The following is a 25,177-nucleotide window of genomic DNA, read 5'->3' as shown; positions in this document are numbered from 1 at the left end:
GGCCTAACAGGGAAGTTTATAGCAGCAAGTAAGATTGCACCTCAGTCAACCGTCTATCGAATTATCAAGAACTTCAAGGAGAGAGGTTCAATTGTTGCCAAACAGGCTCCAGGGCGCCCAAGAAAGTCCAGCAAGCGCCAGGACCGTCTCCTGAAGGTGTTACAGCTGCGGGATCGGGCCACCACCAGTGCAGAGCTTGCTCAGGAATGGCAGCAGGCAGGTGTGAGTGCATCTGCACGCACAGTGAGGCGAAGACTTTTGGAGGAAGGCCTGGTGTCAAGGAGGGCAGCAAAGAAGCCACTTCTCTCCAGTAAAAACATCAGGGACAGACTGATATTCTGCAGAAGGTACAGGGACTGGACTGCTGAGGACTGGGGTAAATTCATTTTCTCTGATGAATCCCCTTTCCGATTGTTTGGGGCATCTGGAGGAGGGCTTGTTCGGAGAAGACGAGGTGAGCGCTACCATCGGTCCTGTCTCTTGCCAACAGTGAAGCATCCTGAGACCATTCATGTGTGGGGTTGCTTTTCGGTCAAGGGAGTGGGCTCTCTCACAATCTTGCCTAAAAACACAGCCATGAATAAAGAATGGTACCAGAACGTCCTCCAAGAGCAACTTCTCCCAACCATCCAAGGGCAGTTTGGTGATGAAGAATGCCTTTTCCAGCATGATGGAGCACCTTGCCATAAAGCAAAAGTCATAACAAAATGGCTCGGGGGACAAAACATTAAGATTTTGGGCCCTTGGCCAGGAAACTCCCCAGATCTTAATCCCATTGAGAACTTGTGGTCAATCCTCAAGAGGCGGGTGGACAATCAAAAACCCACAAATTCTGACAAACTCCAAGCATTGATTATGCAAGAATGGACTGCCATCAGTCAGGATTTGGTCCAGAAGTTGATTGACAGCATGCCAGGGAGAATTGCAGAGGTCTTGAAAAAGAAGGGTCAACACTGCAAATATTGACTTATTGCATGAATTCTGTGTAATTCTCAATAAAAGCTTTTGATACTTATGAAATACTTCTAATTGTATTTGATTATACCATAGAAACATCTGACAAAAACACCTAAAAACCCTGAAGCAGCAGACTTTGTGAAAATGTAATATTTGTGTCATTCTCAAAACTTTTGGCCATGACTGTACAAACCCCCCGAGAATGAAAAAAATCCATTCTGCCCCTGTTCTGATTTCTCCACCTTTCTGTAAATGTGTGTGAAACGAGCCGTTTCAGACTTCCGTGTTTTTGTTAAGTAACAACAATATCCGGTCTGTAACGGAGTCAGAGCTCAGAGCTTGTTCAGCCCATAGACTGTATAAAATACAACTCAACTTCTCAGTTTTTCATTCCCTGCACACGTGTGCTAACAAGGAGCTTAGGAGGGAGGCATGCTAGTTGTAGGCTGTCTTAATAAACACAGAGGTCGGTTTTACTCCCCACGTCTGCAGATTTGAAGATCTAGTGGATGATTTTTATTTGTCATGGAAAAGTGCTAGCGCTAATTAGCATAGCCACATAGCTACATGTTCATAGCTGTAGCTGTGTACCAAGACACACGTCGACATACTGAAAAATAAAACAACAAGAAACACTAAATCTGTGACCAATCGTTCAGAAAGGTCCTGCTGCCTTTCTGGTAGAGGTCGATTTTACTCCCCACGTCTGCAGATTTGAAGATCTAGTGGATGATTTTTATTTATCATGGATAAGTGCTAGCGCTAGTTAGCATAGCCACATAGCTACATGTTCGTAGCTGTGTACCAAGACACACGTCTACATACTGATAAATAAAACAACAAGAAACACTAAATCTGTGACCAATCCTTCAGAAAGGTCCTGCTGCAGGCGCCTCTCTGTCAGGATCAGATTCTGGATCAGATTCAGAGGGTTAAAGTAACGCGGTTCTGTGAGCAGCCGTGTATATTCAGCCAACATGTAAACATTAGTTCAACGTGCTAGAGAGCCGAGGCCACACCCACTTTCTGAGGGGGCGTGGTCAGAGAGAAAACAGAGTGTTCTGAGGAGGACTAAAGAAGAGGGATTTTCAGGCAGACTAAAATCTGATTTCAAAGTGTTTTTTTTAGCATAAACTTTAAAGACATGTTTTGGGGACCTCTTAGACCAATATATATTGATGAAAAAAGCTTGATATGTCACCTTTAACATTTAAAATTTAGATTTATATATAACATTTAGATTGAACATTTATATTTATATTTAGCATTTGGATTTAACAGTGATTTTAACTTAATATATATTTCACAACAAAATTAAATGTGAAGAAGATCACAAATATTCCCCTAAATATGATAAAAAAAAAGTGACTTTTGAAAATGCACTCTACATTTTTATGACATTTTTGGAGCTAAATGTGGAGAATTGTAGCTGTTATTTTCAGTGTCCACAACTATACAAACGGCGCCCCATAACTTCCCAGAACATCAAGAACGATACGCCGGCAGAGGTGTCTAGCTATAAAATTTGCATCAATGCTTAGGTTTTCAAAAATCTAAAAATATTACAATAATTCCCCTCTTAAATTCTTAGAATAACTACAGACATTTACATCTAATCTAAGAACACAAATAAAGTAAAAATGACAAAGGTCCCCTGGTCCTTCCCTCTCTCTCTCTTCATCTCCTCTATCCCTCTGTCCAACCCCAACCCGGTCTCAGCAGATGTGTGTCTAACATGAGTCTGGTCCTGTTGGAGGTTTCTGCCTGTTAAAGGAAGTTTCTCCTTGCCACTGTAACTTGCTAAATGCTGCAAAGTGCTCTGCTCATGGTGGATTAAGATGAGATCAGACTGAGTCCTGTCTGTAAGATTGGGACTGGATCTTATCCTGTCTTGATGTTGGGTCTTTGTTAATAATAGAACATAGAGTACGGTCTAGACCTGCTCTGTTTGTAAAAGGTTCATGAGATAACATTTGTTGTGATTTGACTCTATATAAATAAGTGAGAAATAAAAAAACAATCATCAATCCACTTTTGGACGTCACTTCTTGACTCCAACTACATTCTGGATTCTCACAACGTCAGTCTGACTGTAAATATGACAGCGTAGGGAAAAGGGAGTCTATGTTGAAATTCCTTTATTCTTATCTGCTGGCTAGAAAGAAGACCTGAAATGCTGTCTATCACTTCAAGAGGCTACATCATTGTTCGACAACAACAATGAAAACGTCTGACACCAAAATGCTACAAAAGTAATTAACTGCCTGATGCATCATGGTCTCAGTTGGTGTGAACCAAGCGGCACACTCCTGTGACAGATAATAAAACCAATGCAGAAGTGCAAAAAACTGCAGTTCCTTAAGTGTCCACTAAGCAGTGAGGAGTCCAAATTAAGGTCCAGTGTTAAACTGCTTGTTTAACAGCAGAGGCTAACAGCTTGGTACAAATAATAAACGGTCTATGCAGCTAATTTCTTTATCTGTACACACTGTACAGGGGTGGATTTGTTTTATAGTGCATACATTCTGATGATTGACAGGTTAGGAAAACATTGTGGTATGCACACAAGTCTCAGCTCTGACTGGGCAGATATTAACGATAGGTAAGGATTGTAGAGTGGCCAAACAGATGTTTAGGGGACCCTGGCCACCCCTGAACACACCCTTACTTCCCCGGCTCTGATTTTTGCAGAATGATGATAATGAGTTTCATGACAACCTGCTGCACTACTCATGCTTTGACTCCTGCTGCCAGACCTTTCCAGTCCGGTTTCTTTTAATTACAAGTCATGATTTATAGATACATGTTGCCCTCGAGACAGGTTTGGTGGCATTTCAGGAAAGAAAAGGTTATCACTTGTGGAAGTTGAATCCTGACCAACGGAGAAGGAGCGGGCAAAGATTACAAATACACATTTCCATCTCAAGGGAAAAAAAGGATAACTGCTTCGAAGGTTTCTCCGTGACCGAGGACACCCAGGGTGAAAATGACGGCACTTACGGCACTGCAGGGTACAAGGTGGAAAGCGTTTACCAAAGAGCACTTCACTGCCCCCCATATCATGCTTTGAGAAGATGTTAAAGGATTTTTTGATGTCAAAACCAACAAGTTAATCTGAATAAACAAAGAAGACATCAGAATTTGGATTGACAAGAACACAAATAGTCTTTTACGTCCAGTCAATAAATTATTCATTGCTGGGTTTCTGTCTGTGTCTAAACTCCTTGCAGCAGATTCAAACATCACTCTTTCTCTCTGCTTTTTTTCAGGCTGTAACTAAAATTTGTCACGGTGGATTCTTCTCGCAGAGAATCAGAAGTACTCAGCAGAAGTCCCTGCATGAAAAATTCATACAAAGCCTGTCTATTTTCAGTGAGAGAGCTCAAGGTTAGCGCAGACAAAACCAAGTGGTTTGGAGTGTTGTAGATGAAACTCCCCACTGACAGAATGATCAGCAGCTACAAGAGAGACAGAAGATTTGTGGAGCGGCCCCAAGCTACAACCAAAATACACGTTCCCAGGCGGAGTTTAGAGCCAAGCCACACTGCGGAAAATATCACACAGAGATCAGATTATTGTCAGATATTCTTAGTGACCTGATTTCTCTCTCATTATATACACTAGAAGTCATTTTTCTTATTTGAGAGGGGGGGATTAGGAGGAGCTCAGTGGGCTTTATTTCTGCAGGAGAAACCTCATTTCTCTGTCGTGTACATCACATGCTTAAACAGATTTCTTGTGAGTTTTTTGCAGGAGTGCATCAGCATGACAAAGACTTTTCAAAGCTTTGGCATGACAGCGGCGCGGACAGATGAAAGGAAAGATCATTATTATTAGCGGAGCATCTCTGCCTCACCGAAATGAATCCTCAATGCAACAAAAAGTCAAACCTGACACTGAGGAAAATGAGTCCAAACAAGACGCTTTAAATCTGACACAATCACACATTACATTTACAGCTACAGAGCCTCTGTGTGATGTGAATGTAAGAGCAAAAGAGGACTTTGAATATTATGATGAAACTCAAACACTCTGCTCTTGTTTTACAGATAAAGTGCAGGACGTGGTGAGGGAGAAATCTTGATGCTGAGCCGCTGCAGGTGAAAGCAGGTCGTTACGGGTTCATTCAGTTCATGTTGATGTTTTTACAGCCTTAAAGCTGGGGTTGGTAATCAGATTTAGATCCACTTTTTGTTATACTGGTTAAAATTATCTTTATGTCCTGATGGCAATCAATTCATAATGTGTTCCTAAAAAAGAGCGAAGAAAAGCTGCTATCTACAGCCGGAGTAAACCTGGGAAAACACCAACCAATCACCTTTTTTTGGGTGCCAAAATTTTAAACCATTCAAATCCCGTCCAGCCGTTCTGCCCTCCTCCTGCACGTACATTTCCCCGGCGTGCACTCTGAGTCCCCGTCTCCTGCCTCTGCTTCCCCTGACTCTACAGACTGTCCCTTTCGCTCGACCTCGGGCCTGTCCCCTCTGACCCGATGAGGTGCTTTGCTCAGGACTGTAGTCCGGATCAGAGTCTAAAAAGCTCTCACCATGGGGGCTCTGACAAGCAGAAGAATGAATGACATTTAGTAAGTCCTACAGAAAATGTAGATGTACTGTAGCGTCCGTCCGGACGCTGTAGTGATGACGAGCCGATTCGTGAACACGTTGATCTTTAATAACCGGTCACTGTCGGCCGTGATCACGCCAACCAACAAAACAACAATCAATGTTTGAATGAATGAAGAACTTCTCCTCTTGTCTCTCCTCTCCCCAGCTCACACACTCTACACCTCTCCTGATGCCTTCACTGACCGTCAACACTGTAGGAATTAAGAACATCTACACTGAACACGTTTAACAAACAGTAGATCTGTTACAGTATTATATATGTGTTATAACTTTTCTCCTGATATCGTGTCACTGGTACAACTGGATAATGCTAAATTCATGCTAGTTTTCCGAGACTGCAAACCCCAGCTTTAACTGGGTTTCTCCTTCGGTGTTATGGTGTCATATGTGCATATAAACTTTATGAAGCAGCTACAGGGTAAAGATAACTCTGTGTTTTTATATCATTCAAATAATTCCAAGGCTAATCTAGGACTAACAGGTGCACTCATACATTTATTAAGGGAAATGAACTTAAAGGCAACTAGCTTGTGGTTGGCAGAGCAGTTTCCTTGTGTTATGTATGGCTCCTCTGACTCTTGCTTTCTCTCTTACATCTCTCTGGTCCCTCCTCCCTCTGTCTGCATTTGAGTGCTATCAGCGTTAAGGTAGGGGGAGGTGATAGAGAATGGCAGGGCGGGCTGGGGGTTCTCTGACACACTGAGCAGCACATACATGAGGAGGGCTTGGTTGGTTTTCCAAAACATTTTTAAGGCTGGTTTTTACTTCTGCGTTGACCCTACACAACAGGGGCTGATGCAGACATGAGCACCACATACACGAAATGCTTGAGGGCAGTGCGGTCTCTCTGATAGTCGGTCCCCTGTTTCCGGCCCCGCTACGATCTCTGTTTACTTTTTCAGTGTTTCTGAGAATATTATGTTAATTTACAACTGAAAAATGTTGCTGTTTATCATACAGCAATGACTACAGGGAAGAATAGAGAGGAAATGTTGGAGGAGATTAAATATACAGCCAATGTGCGGCTGATGTCCGGGATCCCGGAAGTGCCGTCGATTCAATGCAGAATTATAAATCAGACTTTAGTTTGTTGTGTTAGTTTGGACTGGAGCAGGGGCGTTGCTAGGCATAAAGCTCTACTGGGGCACAGGCCTCCTACTATTTCCCTTCCTCACACACACACACACACACACACACACACACACACACACACACACGCACACACACACTTTTTATGGGCAGGTGTTTTCTCGTGCCCTCTAAAGAGATCCAGAGCTTTTTTCCAGTTAGTGAAACCAGTGCTCACAAATGTGTCATGTTTCATGTGTTTACCAAACATCCTACATGAGAAACAAAAAGCTGCATCTCTATTTATAGAATATTATAACCAGGGAAAGCTTTCAAACCATTGTGAATTTAATGATGTTTTGTTTTTTTTAACCCAAAGCAGTGCTGGGAATAGTGGGACTTCACTTGTTTAGGAATTAATGAATGTATGGGAAACACTGCGGTGGATGCAACACATTAACAACTGCGCCTAAAGTCTTTTACTTCACTTCCCATGGCCAGACCGCCCCTGATACTGGGGCACAGCTCATTTATACTGAGGCACGTGCCCCAGTACAGGGGGTCTGGCGATGCCCCTGGACTGGAGTCTTTCGGTAGTTTAGTTATCAGTGTTCTTTTTCCCTAGGTTCAGATTTTTATTCCCAGTTAGTTTAGGATTAGGTACTGGAAGCCACGGTCCATTCTGTCTTTTGTTCATTTTGGCTGGGGTCTCCAGTCCCTTCTGTTTCCCTTGTTTCTGGTTTTCCTGTTTCTTCAACTTGGGAGGGTTTCATTCCTCAAAATAAAGCTTGGGGTTTAGTTGTTATTGTTGTGTGTTGTCACTTTTTATAAGCTGTGGTCTCCACTTGTTGAGCCTTAGATCATTGTTGCTTAGGAGACTGTAATGCCTTGTAAGACACGTCCTTCGTCTCAATCAATTTCTGGTCAAATACAAATAAATGCATCTTAAAGCTCCTGTGAGGATTATTTAACTGATTATGAAACAAACTGAAATGAGTGCTGATGTCTCTTAATGACCAACAAAAGCACATCCGATCATTTATAGTAATTTGTCCAAGAGAACTGCAAGTGTTGATTTTGAAAGTGCGTTATAAATAACTCCAAAAAGCTACAGGCGTATTCTCTCATTTCAAAATGAACACACAGGATTTGAATCATTAGATTAATAAGAAGCTCTCCACAGAGTTCAGAGTCTCTCATGTCTTCTCACCTGTTTGAGCTGAGTCTCTGAGTTGACGTGCACGTCACACGTCTCACAGTAAAACGTTTTGTTTTGCAGGCCCGTCGCTGATTTGGTGGGGACCGCCAGTTTGCTCTTGACTCCTGGCCGGGGGAAAGACTTGATGGAGCCGACGCCTGTCCTGGCCTCCAGCATCGTCTTGTGTTTTGTACCTGCAGGTTCAAACAGGAAGCAGAGATGTTAGAGCATAAACTTCCCCGCACAGATTCTGCCTGAAGGAAAGGGGAGATGAGAGGTTTGCTGTGTTATCTCTTCTCTCATCTAGGAAATATGAGGGTCGTGTTAAAGGGTCAACCTGTAAATTATCCTTAAACATCACAGATTGAAGTGAGGCGCCGAGTGAAACTCAGCTTTGCAAAATGTAGGTGTTTTACCTCAAAGGCGTTTGCCTGAAGTGAAGGAGTGGAAATCTGACTTTGGACCCAGGCCTCTGAAGCAAATTCCTAACCTTCATAACAAATCATGAAACACCTACTCCAGTTTGAAAGTTTACTTCTCCGTCATCCTCGCAGATTAAACAGGTTCAAACTTTAAAATGCTAACAACACTTTGATCTCTCATGGTTGTAATTTGTGTCATGATAAGTGTTAAACTCAATCTCACTCATAAGTGACTGTCTGTTGTGCAGCTGTACTTGAGACTCAATCAGTTTGAGTGTGGAGCCATGATTTTTTTCTACACCAGAAAAAAAGTTAATTACTCAGAGTACCAGTTTCACCTCTAACAGCACATATGCTACTTTAAAAAGTACCCATGAGCCTCCTCTCCCTGAAAATGTAAACATCAGACCTACAAGTTTGAATGCTCAAGCTGAGCGCTGCCTAACTCTCAATCACAGCCATTTAAAAGCATACTCCTCCATGGATCTGATTAGGTTCAGTGTTATCAAACACAAGTTTTTGAATATGAAACAAAAATATAGATTTGAGAGGAAAACTCACTGACGCTCAAAGCTGACAGTGAGAGTAAAAGTCTGAAAGAAGCAGAGGAAGCTGTAAAATAATGGAAAACAGCTCTTTTCTGGCTTGTCCAGAAGTTTTGGATTGTCTAATTATTTCGAGCAGGTTGTTTATCAAGGTGGCGCAGACCGATGACGACTTGCTACAAACCTCTCCTAGTGTTTTTCTCATCCAGCTCTACTGTTGTTACTTATAACCAGCAGACCTTACTGGATCTAAGCTTTGGACCCTGGAGCAACAGCAACAGATGCTAAGGTGGAAGATGCGGCTGTCTCCTTACACCATCCCGCTTGGCCTCCCATCTCAAGTATGATGCTAGCTAATGTTCAATCTATTAGCAACATGCAGGACAAGCTGCAATGCTTTGTTACTTCCCAGAGGAACATGAGAGAGTGAACACCGGATCCTCCTGACAGAGACAGGGGTAAGCAGCATCCATTCTTCTACTGTCACATATGGATTTTATTGGGGGTTTATGATGGGGGTGTGGCAAGGCCTAATAAAAACAATGCACACAGTTCTGCACTGCTAGCAAAGCATGGTCAATTAATCCACAACAACAAGTAATAAGTCATAGCTCGACCTTGATTTCACCTCCAATCACGGTTAGCTGCCCAAACTTAAAGATCTGGAAGTTGCATGTCCCAGTGTCAAATTGTATTGCCTCCTTTTTAAAAGGGGCGTCTAAGTTTTTCAGTTTGATGTCACACTGAAGTTGCAATTCTGTAACATTTTTAGACAATGCTCCAAATAACTCCACAGATACAGAAACTTGTTTGCATGTGCTTTTTGTGCTTGTTGCATGGTGTGTTTTACTGGACTGGGTGTTTGATTGATATGTGTAGTGGTGAGGAGAAGAGGGGGCTTGGAAATACTTTTATCCACCAAAAAGAGGCACTGCAGAAAAAATCTGGGACCTATTGCTATAAATGATAACCAAATCATGGTAGCAACTTATAAGAAAGATGTGCAATAATATCTCAGCATAAAAGGTCATCAAACATGCCTGCAAGATGCATCACCACAGCCATCAATGTCTCAAATGGAAGCACTAGTTCCTGTCAGTTTCCTCTCTTTCTGACACTTAGTAAGCATGAAATGGTCTGTTTGGTTTGGTTTCTGTTTAGTTGGGATTGATTCCATGAATGAAGTTTGGGTTTGGAAAGCATCTCGTGGTGGGATAACAGAGTAACTCAACACTGATTTTGGTTCCACACTTGATTTGGATCCTGGTCTCCATGAAAAGTCCTGCACTGTTTGATTGATCCATAACCAATTCCCTTGTAACAGAGCGTCTGGTACTTAGAACTGAAGCAGGATTAAAGCACTGGGCTTTTCATGCAGGTGCTGGGGTTCCTGTGTCTGTGAGATGTTGTGGGCTGATAACAAACTTTCAGAACAGTCATATACTTCTGATGAGCAAGCCGGTTTAGTATGAGTTAACGCTGCACCATTCTACCGTCTGGTAACCTGTAACTTTGTTGTCCCAAGTCTGGACAAGGTCTTAATGTTACACTCCTGTTCTTTAAGTTAAACAAACAGAGCTCTGCTGTCATGCTCCTCTATGTTAACACCTGTTTGACAGACTTATCTAATATAAAGAATCTGTTACAATCACTGATCGAGTCTGGATGCAAGTCTGCGATGGAAACTCATCTCGGTCTGACGATTACTCCTGAAGACATCCAATACAACGCCATGATGATGACAAAGACGGCGTTAACACTGCTGCTACGTGTTTTTGTGTGTTATTGTGAGCACCGGCAGATAACAACCCTCTACACAAAGACTCAACAACAAAACTGTTTCATCACTCGCGTTCGCGTGTTGAATTGAAAACCACGCTAAAGTAATGACACACCCAGGAACACAGCAGGTAGAAACCACTCTTTTTACAGTGCATGCAGTCTCTTTTGTCTCCTTTGAAAATATATATGCAGTAAATGTTTGCCCACCGCTGTTGTGAGCCTCCAGCTGCGACGCCGAGTTGACGGCCACTTTGCACAGCGAGCAGTACAGAAGACGGCGAGCTTTCTCCTCCTCTGTCTCCCCGTCTGTCTCGGCCTCAGGTTCGGCCTCAGGCTCGGGGTCGCCTTCTGACGGGGAGTTCGTTTTGGCCGGCCCCTCGTCCCCTCCGGCAGCTGAGGTAGTCTCTGGGGCCGGGGCTGGGGCCGCCGGGGCTGCCGGGGTGCTCAGGACTATGGGTGATGGGGCCACAGTTGCAGACGGCGTTGGCGTGGTTGTGAGGGAGGTCAGGGGGGCCAGGGAGGCCAGGGGTGCCAACGGTGCAAGGAGTGGTGCCAGTCTGAGCACAGGGGAGAGCGGGAGGGGGGCTGCTCCAGGAACGCCATCTGCAGAGAGGAATAAAGGATGTGTTGAGACTTATGAACCATTACGAGGGAAACATTATTTATTCATTCAATGTTTAAAACACAGAATTACTAAGTTTCCTCAGAAGTTAGAGATCTGTTATTTTTTACAGTATAAAGTGAAATATTTATGTGTGAAATTTGAATTTGGCTGAAATTACAGAGAACTGTCCATATAAAAGCAATGGTATAAATCAATGTATTATCATGTTAAAGAGCAGCTACACACTGTTTTAAATATACTAACTTGATTATTATGTTTTATATCTTAACAAGGGGTTACATAAATGTGTATACTGTCATAAATAGTCAGTGGTGGACAAAGTACACAGCTGCATTACTTAAGTCAAAGTATAGATCCTCCTGGTCAAATATTACTCCAATACAAGTTAAAGTTGCTCTGTCAGATTATTACTTGAGTTAAAGTACTGAAGAACTTGCTTTTAAAAATACTCAAAGCACTTCTTAAAAAATCTCAAAACGTTGTATTTTCAAAATACATAAATACAGTCAGGAATACATAGGAGTACATTTTGTTAAATTTATTTAGAAACCATTACCTGAAATCTCTAAAACTATAACATAGAATAAAAACAGACACTAAGTTACTCCAAGCACAGACAACTTAGTTTGAAATGTTCATCTGGAATGAAACAAATGTTACATTAGGTCAACACGCTTTCTCAGGTTGGACAGTGAATGTTTGTATGTTTGGGCAGAATGGGAAACAGGGAGAACATTTCTTCATTTCAAAAACCTCTAACACAGGCTGAAGATGTGGACATGGGTGCTCATGTGGAGAATTATAGCTATCATTACCACCTCTACATGAACTGCCTGATCTGAGTGAAATTTGCTGTGTTTGCTCCCCGTTTAACCGTGGGATCAGATTTCAGAAAACAGAAGGAAATTCATGAGCTGACTTCAAAGCAAAAGCAGTGAGTAACTAGAGCATTGGTTAAAATGTAGTGGAGTGAAAAGTACATAAAGTCTCTTCTGAATGTAGTGGAGTAAAAGTAATAAGTTCCCCCCAAAAATAATACTCAAGTAAAATTTACTTAAGTACAGTACTCAAGTAAATTTACTTTGTTACTGTCCACCACTGTAAATAGTTCATACAAATGATCACACATAATAAATAATTACGTTCAAAGCAAACAAGGGTGTACTGAGTTTTTGGAATAAGTGAAGAAAACCAGAGCAGAAAGGTGTGGAATATAAATGATGCCATGATTACAGATGGAAAGATTTTACAGTAACCACTGAAATGTTACACAGTTTGAAACAAAGGTACTCCTGTGGTGGTCCTTTAAGTGCACAGCAATGTGAAAGCAAAGAACACGAATCCAACAAGAAGAAAATTGAAGCTTATGAGAATAATCTCCCACATGTTTGAAAGACATGCTCAGCTTTTAAGAAACATGCAGAGGATTGAGAGAGTAACCCAACACAGAAACTCCCAATGACGCAAAGAACACACATGAGCTTCCAGGAAACATGGTGTGAGCAATTATACAATTGAAACTCCCAGCAATTAGACACGTCCCCTGGAACAAGCCTGACAACATCACCCAAAACAACATGGAACCATCTGCTTTACTGGCACACACTGACAAATAGTTTAGGTCTCTGCCTTGTCAAAACAAATGGAGACAATATGCAGTCATTAATGTGGAATTTTAAGTACTCGTAACAAATGAAGCTAAATCACAATATATCCTCTGTATCTGATAACATTCCACAGTCCTGAGGTTTATTTTAGAGTTCATCTATCTAAATAGATTTTCTGTTTGCAGCTCATATCTTCCTTGGTCATTTTTCAAGATCTGAAACTAGTGCAGGGACATTTTTTCAGCTCAAGGGAGTACTCATGCTACAACAAAATATGTGACTTGATTTATTTGTGATATTATTGACTGATGTGAAAAAATATTATGATGAAATCCCCCAGAACATTTCAAATCCTCTCCAAGTACAGAGAGTGAGTGGAAAACAAACATTAATGTCTCACAGAGAGGTGAAAAACAGGGAGTTAAGTAAGCGACAGGGATCTTTTCATAAATGATTCATAACAGGTCTGTGCAGTAAAAACCTAACAACAACTGAAATGTCACAATACAAAAGCACGTACGTGTGAATGGGTGGTCAGGGAGATTGTGTCAAGGCCAAAGCAAACAGCAGAGCATCAGAACTGGACATAGACCTGAGAAAAATATCCAGTTTGTGTTCATGATGACAGAAACCTGAGCTGTGAATCACTGTGAGCTGATGCGATATTATCAAAATACTAAAAGTCACGATATGGTACTTTAATAAACTTTATTTTTATAACACTTTTCTTAACCCTCCTACTATCCTTTGGGGCAATAAGACCCCAATCAATGTTTAACGTCTCTAAATTAATGATCAGCATTTTTTTTTGCCTTCATATTTCATGACTTTTCCTTATTTAATGGGAACAACTGGGAAAAAGTCAAATTAAAATGTTGATATGTTCCAATTTCCTGTAAAAAATAAATTACACATCAGTGTTCCTTCGGGTCAATTTGACCCCAGGCTGTTTCAGCTGTATAAAACATAAGATATATCAACATTTTACACTTTTTTTTTGGATGATATTGAGGATGATATTTTTATAACCTAAAAAAGCCTCCCTCTGCTTTAGAGATCCAACCACTGATATTTCACACAACATTGGGGAGGGGGGAAGACTTCCTTCCCACTAGAACTTTGATATTTCCCATACCATAGGGCGGGAAAATAATGGTTCATGTGAAGACATTGATATTTCACACAACATCGGGGTGGAGTTAACGTATGAAAACTAGCTTGATAACATAGATACAAGGCAGGGCCGACAAGAGCATGACAAACTCGCAGTTTGATGTTCTGTTTTACAAATAAAGTCCTTCTGAATGCTTTAAATTCTGTTTATGCTTGAAATATATTTTATTTAAAGGGCTATTTAGGTAGTCAACACAGAAGCATAAAGTACCTGACACATAAACCTGGGTAACAATCAGTTTCTGGAGGTTTAAATTGACCCCAAAGACAAAAGATGTTAGTACATTTGAGGGTAACAGGAGGGTTAACAAAGTTGCAAAGTGCTACACAACAAAAAATGCTGACAATTCCAAAGCAAATAAAAACGGGGCAGGAAGGAAAAAAAAGAAAAAAAGGAAAACAGGACATCTGAATTCAGAGCAATATTCAGGATTTAGGGGTGGAGATTACTTCTTATATAAAAAAGTTTTTAGTGGGGATTTAAAAGCAGTTAAGGTTGTGAAGTGTCTAATTTTCAGTGGCAAGGAGTTCCACAGTCTTGGAGCTCTGACTGAAAAGGCCCGGTCACCTTTTGTTCTAAGGATGGATCTGGGCACAACCAGCAGAGCTGCATCCACAGATCTGAGGGGCCACCCAGGCACATATGGGGTTAAAAGGTCTCTCCTTAGAACACAATCACCGGGTGATTTTCACCCGAGCAAACACATTTACATGATTTTCATTATGTTGCGTTTGTCTTGGAGTCATGGGTCCCTGGGTAGCTTTAGCATAATTTTTGAAGGCGTGGGTGTTTCCCTGTTCCAAAACCCGCTTTTTCCTACAGGCATGTGTTCGGGTGATTTTAACCCGGCAATAGTGATTTTTTGTTTCTCTCTCTTGCAGCTGTTTGTGTGTGAAGGACACTGTGCCTTCACCAGGGAAGTCTCAAATGTCCCAGGAATGAGTGGACCAAACATCAAGTTTCCAGTTTCATCATTTTTTGTTTTAAGAATTTTTGGTCCAGAATTCCACATTTTTCAGTCATTTTGTTACAATGTTACAATGTCATTTAGCAGGCATTTGTATCCAAAGCGACGTACATACGAGAACAAGAACAACACAAGCAAAGATCTAGACAAGAGGAAACAAGATCAGTATGGGTAACAAAGTACTTCAAGTCAATTTGGGTGCAGGTACTGCCAAGCAGTGTAAAGGCAATGCACAAAAGTAAATAAGGATTTTTTTTTTCTTAATAAAATAAGGAACATCTACAATGAAGCAACCAAACCATTTAAGACCTTCCATTATCATCATCAATTAACATCACCACAATAATGACCAAAATACCAAGTGCTGGGTCACTCAAGAGCTGAACACAGATTCCCAGAGTAGAGCAGGACAGTGCGAGTCAACTGTAGCTGGAAGACATGATCTACCACTGGGGACAACAGTGGAGAACAGTCTAGCTAAGTGCATAGTGCTTCCTAAAGAGCTGGGTCTATAGCTGTCTTTTGAAAGTAGAGAGGGACTCTGCAGATCGAATGGAGTTGGAGCATTTTTATAGGGTCCCCCCATGATTAATTTTTCATTTTGTTAGACATGGCACAGTTTGAAAGAAGACAACACTACTCTAACTTGTCATGTATTTTGATATATTTTGATGACAGGTACTTTTTATTGGGTATATTATATCGGGTATAAAAAGCACCCGGCGTTAGTGATGGTGTTACTAATTTTAGCGATAGTGCTCTAGGGTTAAATAGTTTGGAGCCTGTCCATTAAAATTTTTTAAAGTAATCAATAAAAACTTAAAATCGACACGATTAAAAAATGGCACACAATGTAAGCCTGCGAGGACAGGGGTTGTAAACTTTCTGAGACATGTTGAGTATTGTAACGAAGTATATCGTGTTAGATTGCATTTTTCACAGTGAAAGAAAACTTTTGAACCATTTGTTTCATCACATAAAATAAAGTTTCTCCGTATTCTATCAGCGTGCATAACAGCAAAACATCATTGTTTGTCAAGCAGACAGACTTAGAAAAGCTGTCTTGAATTTTGCATGCAGACATCTGCCTCTTTCTCTGCACTCCAGACATTTTCCCTGAGGTGAGCTGTGTAAGATGTGAGAACACAGCAGGTAACAGCGGGCGCAATAATGCGGTTCATGTTGAGCAGAGTTTTGCTACTTTAAACTCTGGATTGCTCACCTGGGTTGTCAGAGTCTATTGTTGTGTTTGTCCTGCAGATATTTCCTCATGCATGTTGTAGAGATATAAACCCTGAAACAGTCACCAACATGAAACACTTCTCAACCCAGCCGATCCACGCCACCTCAACCAAATCAAGCGTTTAAGTTGTTCAACACAGGGAATCTCCTGCTGTGAGATACATGTGTAAAGGCAGCTTCTTAAAGAATCCAGGCCTGAGTGTCCTGAAATGATCTAGAACATGTCTGGAGTTCATGTGTGAAAGAGCTGTACTGAAGTGTTTGACGAAAGGAATGCAGCCCCTTCAGGAAGAATGATGATAATAGATGATGCAGCATGCTATGGTGTAATCTATATTATTGGGCCAGACAGCTCTTCTAAAAATCAAAGAAAATTAGACTTCTTATCTTCTGTCTGTGCGAAAGATCACATTGACATGTTAAATAAAAAGCTTCTTATTCTGAATAAAATGTCGAATATTTTTAGCACAAAGGACGGCAGTCGATCAATAGATGTGACTCATAATCAAACGTTTCAGTGTTTGGAATACGGAGGACTGCAGCCACATTTTACTGAAATGAAATTTAGCTTTCGAAGCCCCGCCTGATCGATGCCAATGTCTCTGAGTTCTCTGCACTCCAGTGTCACGAAATGAAGATCAGCCAGCCAGGAGAGCAAATCAATAGTGAATTATGTCATGCTATTTTTGTCAGCCATTATATACGGTTCTTATTTATCCCAGCGGAGGTGTCGGAGGTGGGCGCCGCAAAAAAAAAACGCTGTGAGTTACACCGTCACCGTGTTCACTCCTGCCAAAGGTTAAAAATCACATCAGAAGTCAGGTAATGAACAAATACCTGCTGCGCTATGCTGGAGGAAGTACAGATAACATTTATGTAAGAGAAATAATCTAAAGGAACTTTCCATGTATTCAAGTACTGAAGCTTATTTCATTGCCACTCTAAGCTAAACGCTTCATATGTATGTAAATGTATGCATTATTGGGCTTCTCCAGTGTTTGTGAGCATCCCATCCATTAACCTTTGAAAAAGTTCTGAGGCTTTTTTTTTAATCCACTTTTTAAACTCTCACAGTTCACTGACTCCGAATATGAAATCTGTTAGCACTTTTATGAAACTTGCTGCATGCTCTGACTGCAGAAAGTAAAACTGGAGCATGAATGTTGGATATAGCATTTAAACGAAGTTAAGGAAAACTCAGAGAGAGTTTCTACCAACATGTTCCATAACTAAAAAGCATTTTAGCAATGTATACTTTGCAGGGTGAGCAGCAAAGTTGTCGTACACAGCTCAAACCTTGGTTCTCATGACTGCACAGAATAAACTCAAACAATGATGTTGACCTTTTTGATCTTGTTTTTTGTGAAGATACTTCATCCAGTAATATCAAAATGCATAACTCAAGTAATAATGCACCTTGAGGTTGTATGGGTTTCTGCAGAAGCTTCATGGTACTCTTTGCCACTCCTTTACCATGTTCTATGCAGAACATGTACATATGGGTAATGTGCATTATATGTGGTTAGTAGGTTTTTAGTAGTATGTACAGTACTTCACTATTATTCTTTGCTTTCATTTTTTAAACTACATTTTTATATTTACTTACTGTAGGCTTAGGTTATGTATTTATTTCTTTATTTGTTGAGTGTACTTTTAGCTTGTTATCTATGCTGTATGCTGCTGGACCTGAGTAATGTGTTTTGTTCCTTCATGTTTTTAAATGTGACTGAATTACAGTAAAATGAACCTTGAACCTATCTTCTAAACTGCTGCATTATGAAAAAAATTCACCCTTGTACAGTGTGTTCCAATAGAGAAATGAGCTATCCAGACTGCACTCATTTTTTGTACCAGGCTGTAAACATGTTTATTTCTGCTGTAAAGATCAGCTTTTTTGAATTGGTGTGTGTGTGGTTTTTGGTATTCTGAAAGCCAGCCTCAAGTGGACACTCGATGAACTGCAGTTTTTAACACAGCTGCATTGGCTTCAATTCCCACAGCCGGAGGTTGCTGCTTGATTATGACACATCATATCATACAGTATTGCATTGTATTGTAACATATTACACTATATCACATCAAATCATCCCTTACTGTGTCATATCTTATTGAATAGTATATTATTGATCTGTTCTGTAACATATTGCACCATACAGGATCATATATCATATAATTGTGTTTCATATTGTCTTCTATCCCATTATATCGTTTCAATTTGTTGTCAACTTCACCGTGCTGTGTTCACATCAGGTTTAGATAGTTTGTTCACATTGATCTACACTTAGCTGTATGAAACACTGAAGGTAAGAAAACAGTTCAGCCTTTCATTTAGTCTGTTTAGAAACACAGTGGCAGCCAGCAAAGCAGAGCAAACCATACATTCTTCTCTGAAGTCACATCCTCTCCTTCCTTCAGGGAGATCCTTCCAACTAAATTGGATATATGGTCCACGTAGTGGTCCCTCCTGGGGTATTGAACATGCCCCATGGGGAGGCATCCAGGAAGTATCCTGGCCAGATGCATCAAATGACCCCTTTTAACACGAGGGAGCAGCCGCTCTATTCTGAGGCTACCTCTCTTACAGGGCTTTTATAGATAAAGTGCAAGTCAACATACGGTGCAAGGCCATTATTTCAGCAGGGAGAGATGCTGTGGTCTCTTGGGCAGCTTTGAGAGCCGTAGTAGCTCGCTGTGCAGCCAAACCAATACGAGTGAGCCAATAATAATGGCCAGCATATGTTTCCTGGTACTTTCTTGAGGAACATATGAAGACAATGTATGGGATCACTTTAAAATGGGGCCAAGGAGTTTGACACTTAAAGAGTACACTCTGACCTCATGGTTTATTGCACTGCCAGCATTGTCTGCAGCACATATAGCAAAGTACCAAAGATGAGCAGATGTAGGTTCTGCAATATAAAAGGATGACGACGTATAATGATGTTACATATTCTTTATAAATGGAGCCAGAAAGCAGTCTTCTTGGAGCCTATAGTTATATCAGTGCCAAATGTAATATGGTTTATCACAGTAAAGGTCTTTAATCTGGACTTCCCATGAAGCAGCTCATTCAGAGTGCTGCTGCTGCTGCAATTCTGCATTTCATTAAAATATCTGCACTGGTTTGAAGTTAACTGCAGAATCAAAGTTTAAAATGTAGCTGACTGGTCAGTTACAGAGTCCTGAATAAACATGGTGAAGCAGTGTTTAGCCACAATGGTGCTTGTAACTGGAACAGAGTACATTCTTGAGTCTCAAGTCTACAGTTTTCCAGTCAGAGGCCGAGTCATCAAAGAAGAATCTGAGTCGAGTCTGAGTCAAGTCCCCATTGCCTGAGTCGACACTTTTGGCATCCTGGCAGGAATCATTGCTGCAGAAGACAGCAGGTGAACACATGGACCTGCTCCTGCTTTAATCTAAACTACTCAAGCTTTCTACAAAAACAATGACACAGTTTGTATTGTCCTCCTTTCCATCTCCAGAGTCTAGATGCAGTCAATGCTCAAGTCCAAGTCAGAGTCACAAGTCCTGACTTGGACTTATAGTAAGTCTGAGTCCTGGTCTTCAATATTTCAACACTGGCTCCAAACGTAAATATTTGAAATCCAATTTGAAACCGCCTCTGTGTTTATGTGCTTTTTATTGAACCCTACAACCTGCACTTTGTTTTTATTGTGCTGTATTTTCAATCTGCTCTCATTGCACTGAGAGTAATAGTCATGTTACTCCAGAGTACTATATCCTCTTTTAATCATTTCTATGTTTCTTCTCTTTTAGTGCCACTTCATGTATTCAGTATCTTAACTACACTTTAATATTTCAGAGTTTACTTGTTTAATCAGGATGTTATTATGTTCTCTTGGGTGTCTCTTTGCTTTGTGTAATAAGTGGTTACCTTTGTGAATGTGCTATACATATAATCTTGCCTTGACTGATGGACAAGGTTTATTTTCACTTCAGTTCAAAGAATCACTTTATCTACCTTCACATCCTAAATCGGGGAGTTTTCACCTCTAAAATCTGTTTGGTTTCAGTCTTATAAAATCCCTTATCAGTCTCCTCTTGCCCGTATTGCTCTGATTTTCCAGCAACTTCTGACAGCATGCAAGTAATGGGATTCTGGCATTGGCAAGAGGAGGAAGCTTTGACTGTGAACATTTTACTGGAGAGATGGATGGTGGAAAAGAAATTTTGTGCGTCTCTGAGGATTTGGAGTTCTGCAACTCTGGTCACCGATCCAACTGAGGCTTCATACTCTCAATATGGCACACAGTATTCGAGATGACTCTGATACCAGGTTATCAAAGACATGCTGTGATATTGCACATTTGAATGAAATCTGTAGCATCCACTCAGCTGTTTCTGGCTGCTCTTGATTCAACACTACCTCAGGCAAATTGTTTGTTCTTCCATGTTTGGCTGAAAGGAAGCTCATTTTGGTGGATTAAATCTGCGCTCCTTTCGTTAGTTAGTCATTCTCAAAAGCTTGTGACTGCAGGCTTGGAGCACGGATCAGTTTTACCCAAAGTTCCTCCATAAACTCAGCTCCCCTCTTCAGCCTGACAGTCCAGCACAGTTTCTGAATATCTGCAGACGCAGCACCAATCCTCCCGTCGATCTCAGGCTCCATCTTAACCCTGACTGCCTGAACTGTCTCTCTTGAGGCGATGACTCACTGTTACAAAACACCACGAAGAACGCCCTGAAGAATTTAAAACTGAAGTTGCAACTTCTTCAGATGCACAAAGTACATTTACAGCAAATTATAAGAAGTGGTCAAAGGAACACAATCCAGCAAATCTGATCTTCCTATTTTTAATCTCTTTAAAGTTTGCTTCTGAAGTTTTTAATGTCTTTCCTAACTTCATCTTGCAGAATCTGTGCATCCCATGCCCAGGTGACCTTTAGCAAAGGCATGCATTGATCACTGTTGCAGAGGATTGAGTGTTCACCGTGCTGCAGCTTTATCTGATTGACCTCTACCTGTGTATCTGTTTGAGTCCACACTGCAGATGCCTGTGAAGTGATGTAAAGAAGAACATCTGGCATGAAAAGGCCATTATTCCAGGCTGTTACCCTCAATCCCATGACTGGAACATTCATTTAAAGTCTGTGGACTCAACTATAAAAAGGAACCAGTGACTTCAGATATTAGTTGTTCGTAATTTATGTTCTGTTTAATTTGATGTAAAGTCGGATATGCTGCAGGCAGGAGCCAGAAAATCTGTCCAGTTCTTTCCCTTTCCATACTCTGAGAACTGCCCAGCTAAGATTTAAAGCCCCACTCCAGTGTTTTTTGAGTATTTTTTTATAATATTTCATACTTTCCAGTGTTGAAGGGTGAAACTGTTTGCCAAACATTTATTACCAATAACTTAATTTTGTATTCAAAGAATAAAATCTGTAATTATGATGTATGGTGTAGTCGTGCCTGTAGGTCTTAAATCCTCCGAACTTGTGCAGGCCCACGTGCATGACCCGATGTCTCTGTTGGCTTGAGGTCAAGGTTCATTTGGAAAACTCTGCATTTGAGAAGCAGGGAAGGCGCCTTAATGAGCAACAGGCGAGGAGAGCAATGAAGGGAGCCACCCTCAGCTGCATGCCAGAGAACAAGGCTGAGATGGAGACGAGGAAGGATATTATACTTTTTATTATGTTCTGCACCAACCAGGACTCTGACACTGTGGATGATGAGGGCAGGGTCGGTTCAGGTTAGGATACGAGGCTTTAAACTTAGGAGAAGGAAGAGTACCAGGAGCCAAAAACAGCAAGAAATCCACTTATGTACCCTAAAAATCCTCCCCTTAAATTTATGGTAGACTGATGGTATGCTGGAGCATTAACATGGTTGCCATAGTTGTGGATTACATCAGCATATCAACCACATGCCTGTTTTCTGTTTGAGGTGGGGCTCAGACTGAAAAACAGAAGGTAGCTCTGGCTGGAGTGTGACTGTATCACAACAATACGACCACAAAAATAGAACCACTGCCTTGTGGTCATATGCCTTCACCAACTCATCAAGTCACATGTTACATTCATCAGTGTTTTCCCCAGTGAGACAGTGCAGCTGTGGCTGTGATACATCAGGGTAGTCAAAATATCTGTAGGGATACATCCTGAAAACCAACTAACAGCATCAGAAGGTAAATAAGAGGAGTTACTGCAAAATCATTTATAGGCTGAACGTCAAACCAGAGAACATCTCTGCAGAGAAACACAGAGATCACGCAGCAGATCAGCAGGTATGAGAGAGGTACAACAAGGGAAGGCAAACAGAACATTGATTTTCTTGCATGGATGAAAATAAACCAGAAGAGAAAAATTGAGGCGTTAGATGAATATCATATTTACAATAATGTCACACATTTGATGTAACAGTGATCTTTCTCATTTACCTTAGACAACCTAAGTCTGTTCAGTTCAACATTTGAAGATATTCTATCCAGACTCTCCTGAAGAACAACAATCTCAACACCGGGACAAAAAAAGGCTGCAAAAGTGTTTCCTTGGGAAATTATGTTTAAATCAGGGTTGTCAATGTAATGCATTAATACATGCTTTTTAACCACATGCTATTTAACTTCTCCTTTAGGCACACTGTATTTAAACCACGGCTGAGTCTCTCTCTGCTCCGCTGCTGCTGCCACCATGATGGAAAATCACCACACCACTGCCCATCTGATCGGCACATTTCACTTTAAAAACTCCCACACGACTCAGCTGGCGAGTCAAAAGCAATACGCACTTTATGCCAAACGGAAATTACCAAAAATGTATTAGTTTTAACGACCACCTACGAGCGAAGCATACAGGTGCAGCGAATCAGACTGATGCCAGCAGGCAACTGCATCACAAATGGCACAGTATGGTTTTAGTTAGAGTGTGTAAATCACCACAGACCTGTGTTTGAAACCAAATTGAAGAAGCTGAAAGAGCTTGCTGAATGGGTGGAAACTGCCTGCACATCGTCCAACATAGTGGAAGACTGGGTCTAAGGGACGTCCCAAGGTTAGCATGTTGTGACCAGATACTGTATATGTGTCTCTGACTGCCGATTACATTATAATGCATACTATATTATATCATATAATTATCTTTGCTATATTATATTATATTATATTTGATGTATTATTTTTGATATATTATATTATATTATATTATGTTATGTTATGTTATGTTATGTTATGTTATGTTTGTTATGTTATGTTATGTTATGTTATGTTATGTTATGATATATCATATTATATTATGTTATGTTATGTTATGTTATGTTATGTTACATTATTATTGTTTACTGCAACTTACGGTCATATTATATACCCATATTTATTTATTATAATTGCTTACTCTGTCATAACCAACCATAATCACACCATGTCAACCTGTCACTACTGAACCATTTGTAATACTGCCTGTTATTACTGCTATTATTACTGCTATTTAATCAGTTTGTAACATTTGTATTTATCTAAATTCTATTTGTAACATTGTGTATATGTAAATTGTATTCTATCTTTATTTATCTATTTTCATTTTTGCTTATTTAATTTATCTAATTGGAACTTTTTCTTGATTGTACTTATGTCTGGGTTGCTGCAACAATTGAATTTCCTCCCCGGGGATCAATAGAGTAATATCTTATCTTATCTTATCTTATCTTATCTTATCTTATCTTATATGCATCACTTTTGTGGGGAACAATTAATGTATACAGGACCTGCATTATACAGAGAAGGCAACAAAAGTGGAACTCCTGAAAAGTGCAAATACTGTTGCATTAACAAGGGATCCCTGGATGACAGCCGATATCAAAATGATCTGGGAATGACACTGACCATATAGACACTGAATGGAAAGATTGTACAGGCACTCCTGTGTATTTTTTTTTTAGTATATAACAGTTTTAATAATCATATAGTAGAAAGCTAGAGAAAATGCTGTATAAACACAGTCCACATTTACCACTCAGGCAAGGCAAGGCAACTTTATTTGTATAGCGCATTTCATACATGAGGGCAACCCAATGTGCTTTACATTAAAAGATTAAAAGCATTGCTAACAGAAAATAGAAAAATGGTATTAATGTAAGAAACATGTCATTCAGGTTTCTAATTTTTCATTCTAACTGCAGATGTTTCTTCTTGCAGATGCTCAGGTAAAGCAAATGATCTTTCCAGACGTTTGGCAGTCATCATTTATGATAAAGCCCTAATGTTTTAACAGCCATCAGCACAACTTTACATTACCACGTCTCATCAGGCCCAACACATTAGCAAGAGAACAATAATTAATCTGTGATCTACGTCTGACGGGTCTGACCTTGTCACTCCTGATGAATAATGTTTATGCCACGAGCAGAGCGGTAGCGACCTCTCTGCTCCCTGCAATTAACGTCCACCTACTCCCAGTCATCTCTGCGTGCCAGGCACCAACACAACCTGAAATCACACCGATTAACTCGCCGTGATCAGCAGCGATCAACAGCCTGCCACCACACCTGCTTCTCTGGGCAGCTTTTCAACACACAGTCATCAGGTCGAGTGTGTTCCCAGGAAAAGAGCAAGAGGAGGTTTGAAGTTTGTGTAAGCCAGTGGGGTTTCTGCCAGTGAGTCATCATTTAAGTGCTGTGGACAGATTTTCTCACTGTGAGTTGAAATAAATCTGAATAGAGTTAAAGCTGTTGGAGACGTTCTGTCTGTTAAATGTAAAGATTTGTTGTTGCTGTGGTGTTGTTTTCCTGCTGAATGTCAGTGATTGCTTTGGCTTTTCTCTGTTTCTCATTCATCAGCTTGGAGGAAATCTGCATCATTTTCTCACCACAGGAATTTTAATCTCAAGACTGACTCCACATTGACCTCATGTATTGAAGAACGTATATCAGCCTGTATGAACTTCTTTACATTGAGTCTAAACAGATGAGTACAAAGCTTGGGAGGTATCATTAAGAAACACTTCAGCA

General features: G+C 40.6%; 1 protein-coding gene across 1 annotated transcript in view; it reads right to left on the bottom strand.

The window, feature by feature from the left end:
- znf385d (zinc finger protein 385D) overlaps positions 1–25,177 on the bottom strand; it is a 137,971-nt gene that overhangs the window by 12,637 nt on the left and 100,157 nt on the right. Inside the window, exons 5-6 of the mRNA XM_034697091.1 lie at positions 10,808–11,203; positions 7,864–8,045 (exon numbers count right to left, since the gene is read on the bottom strand). Of these exons, the coding sequence (XP_034552982.1) occupies positions 7,864–8,045; positions 10,808–11,203 (578 nt within the window). The remainder of the gene's footprint in view (positions 1–7,863; positions 8,046–10,807; positions 11,204–25,177) is intronic.

This window comes from Notolabrus celidotus, chromosome 12 (genome assembly GCF_009762535.1).
Source record: "Notolabrus celidotus isolate fNotCel1 chromosome 12, fNotCel1.pri, whole genome shotgun sequence".
Lineage (NCBI taxonomy): Eukaryota > Metazoa > Chordata > Actinopteri > Labriformes > Labridae > Notolabrus > Notolabrus celidotus.
This window is presented reverse-complemented; position numbering and strand designations above follow the sequence as displayed.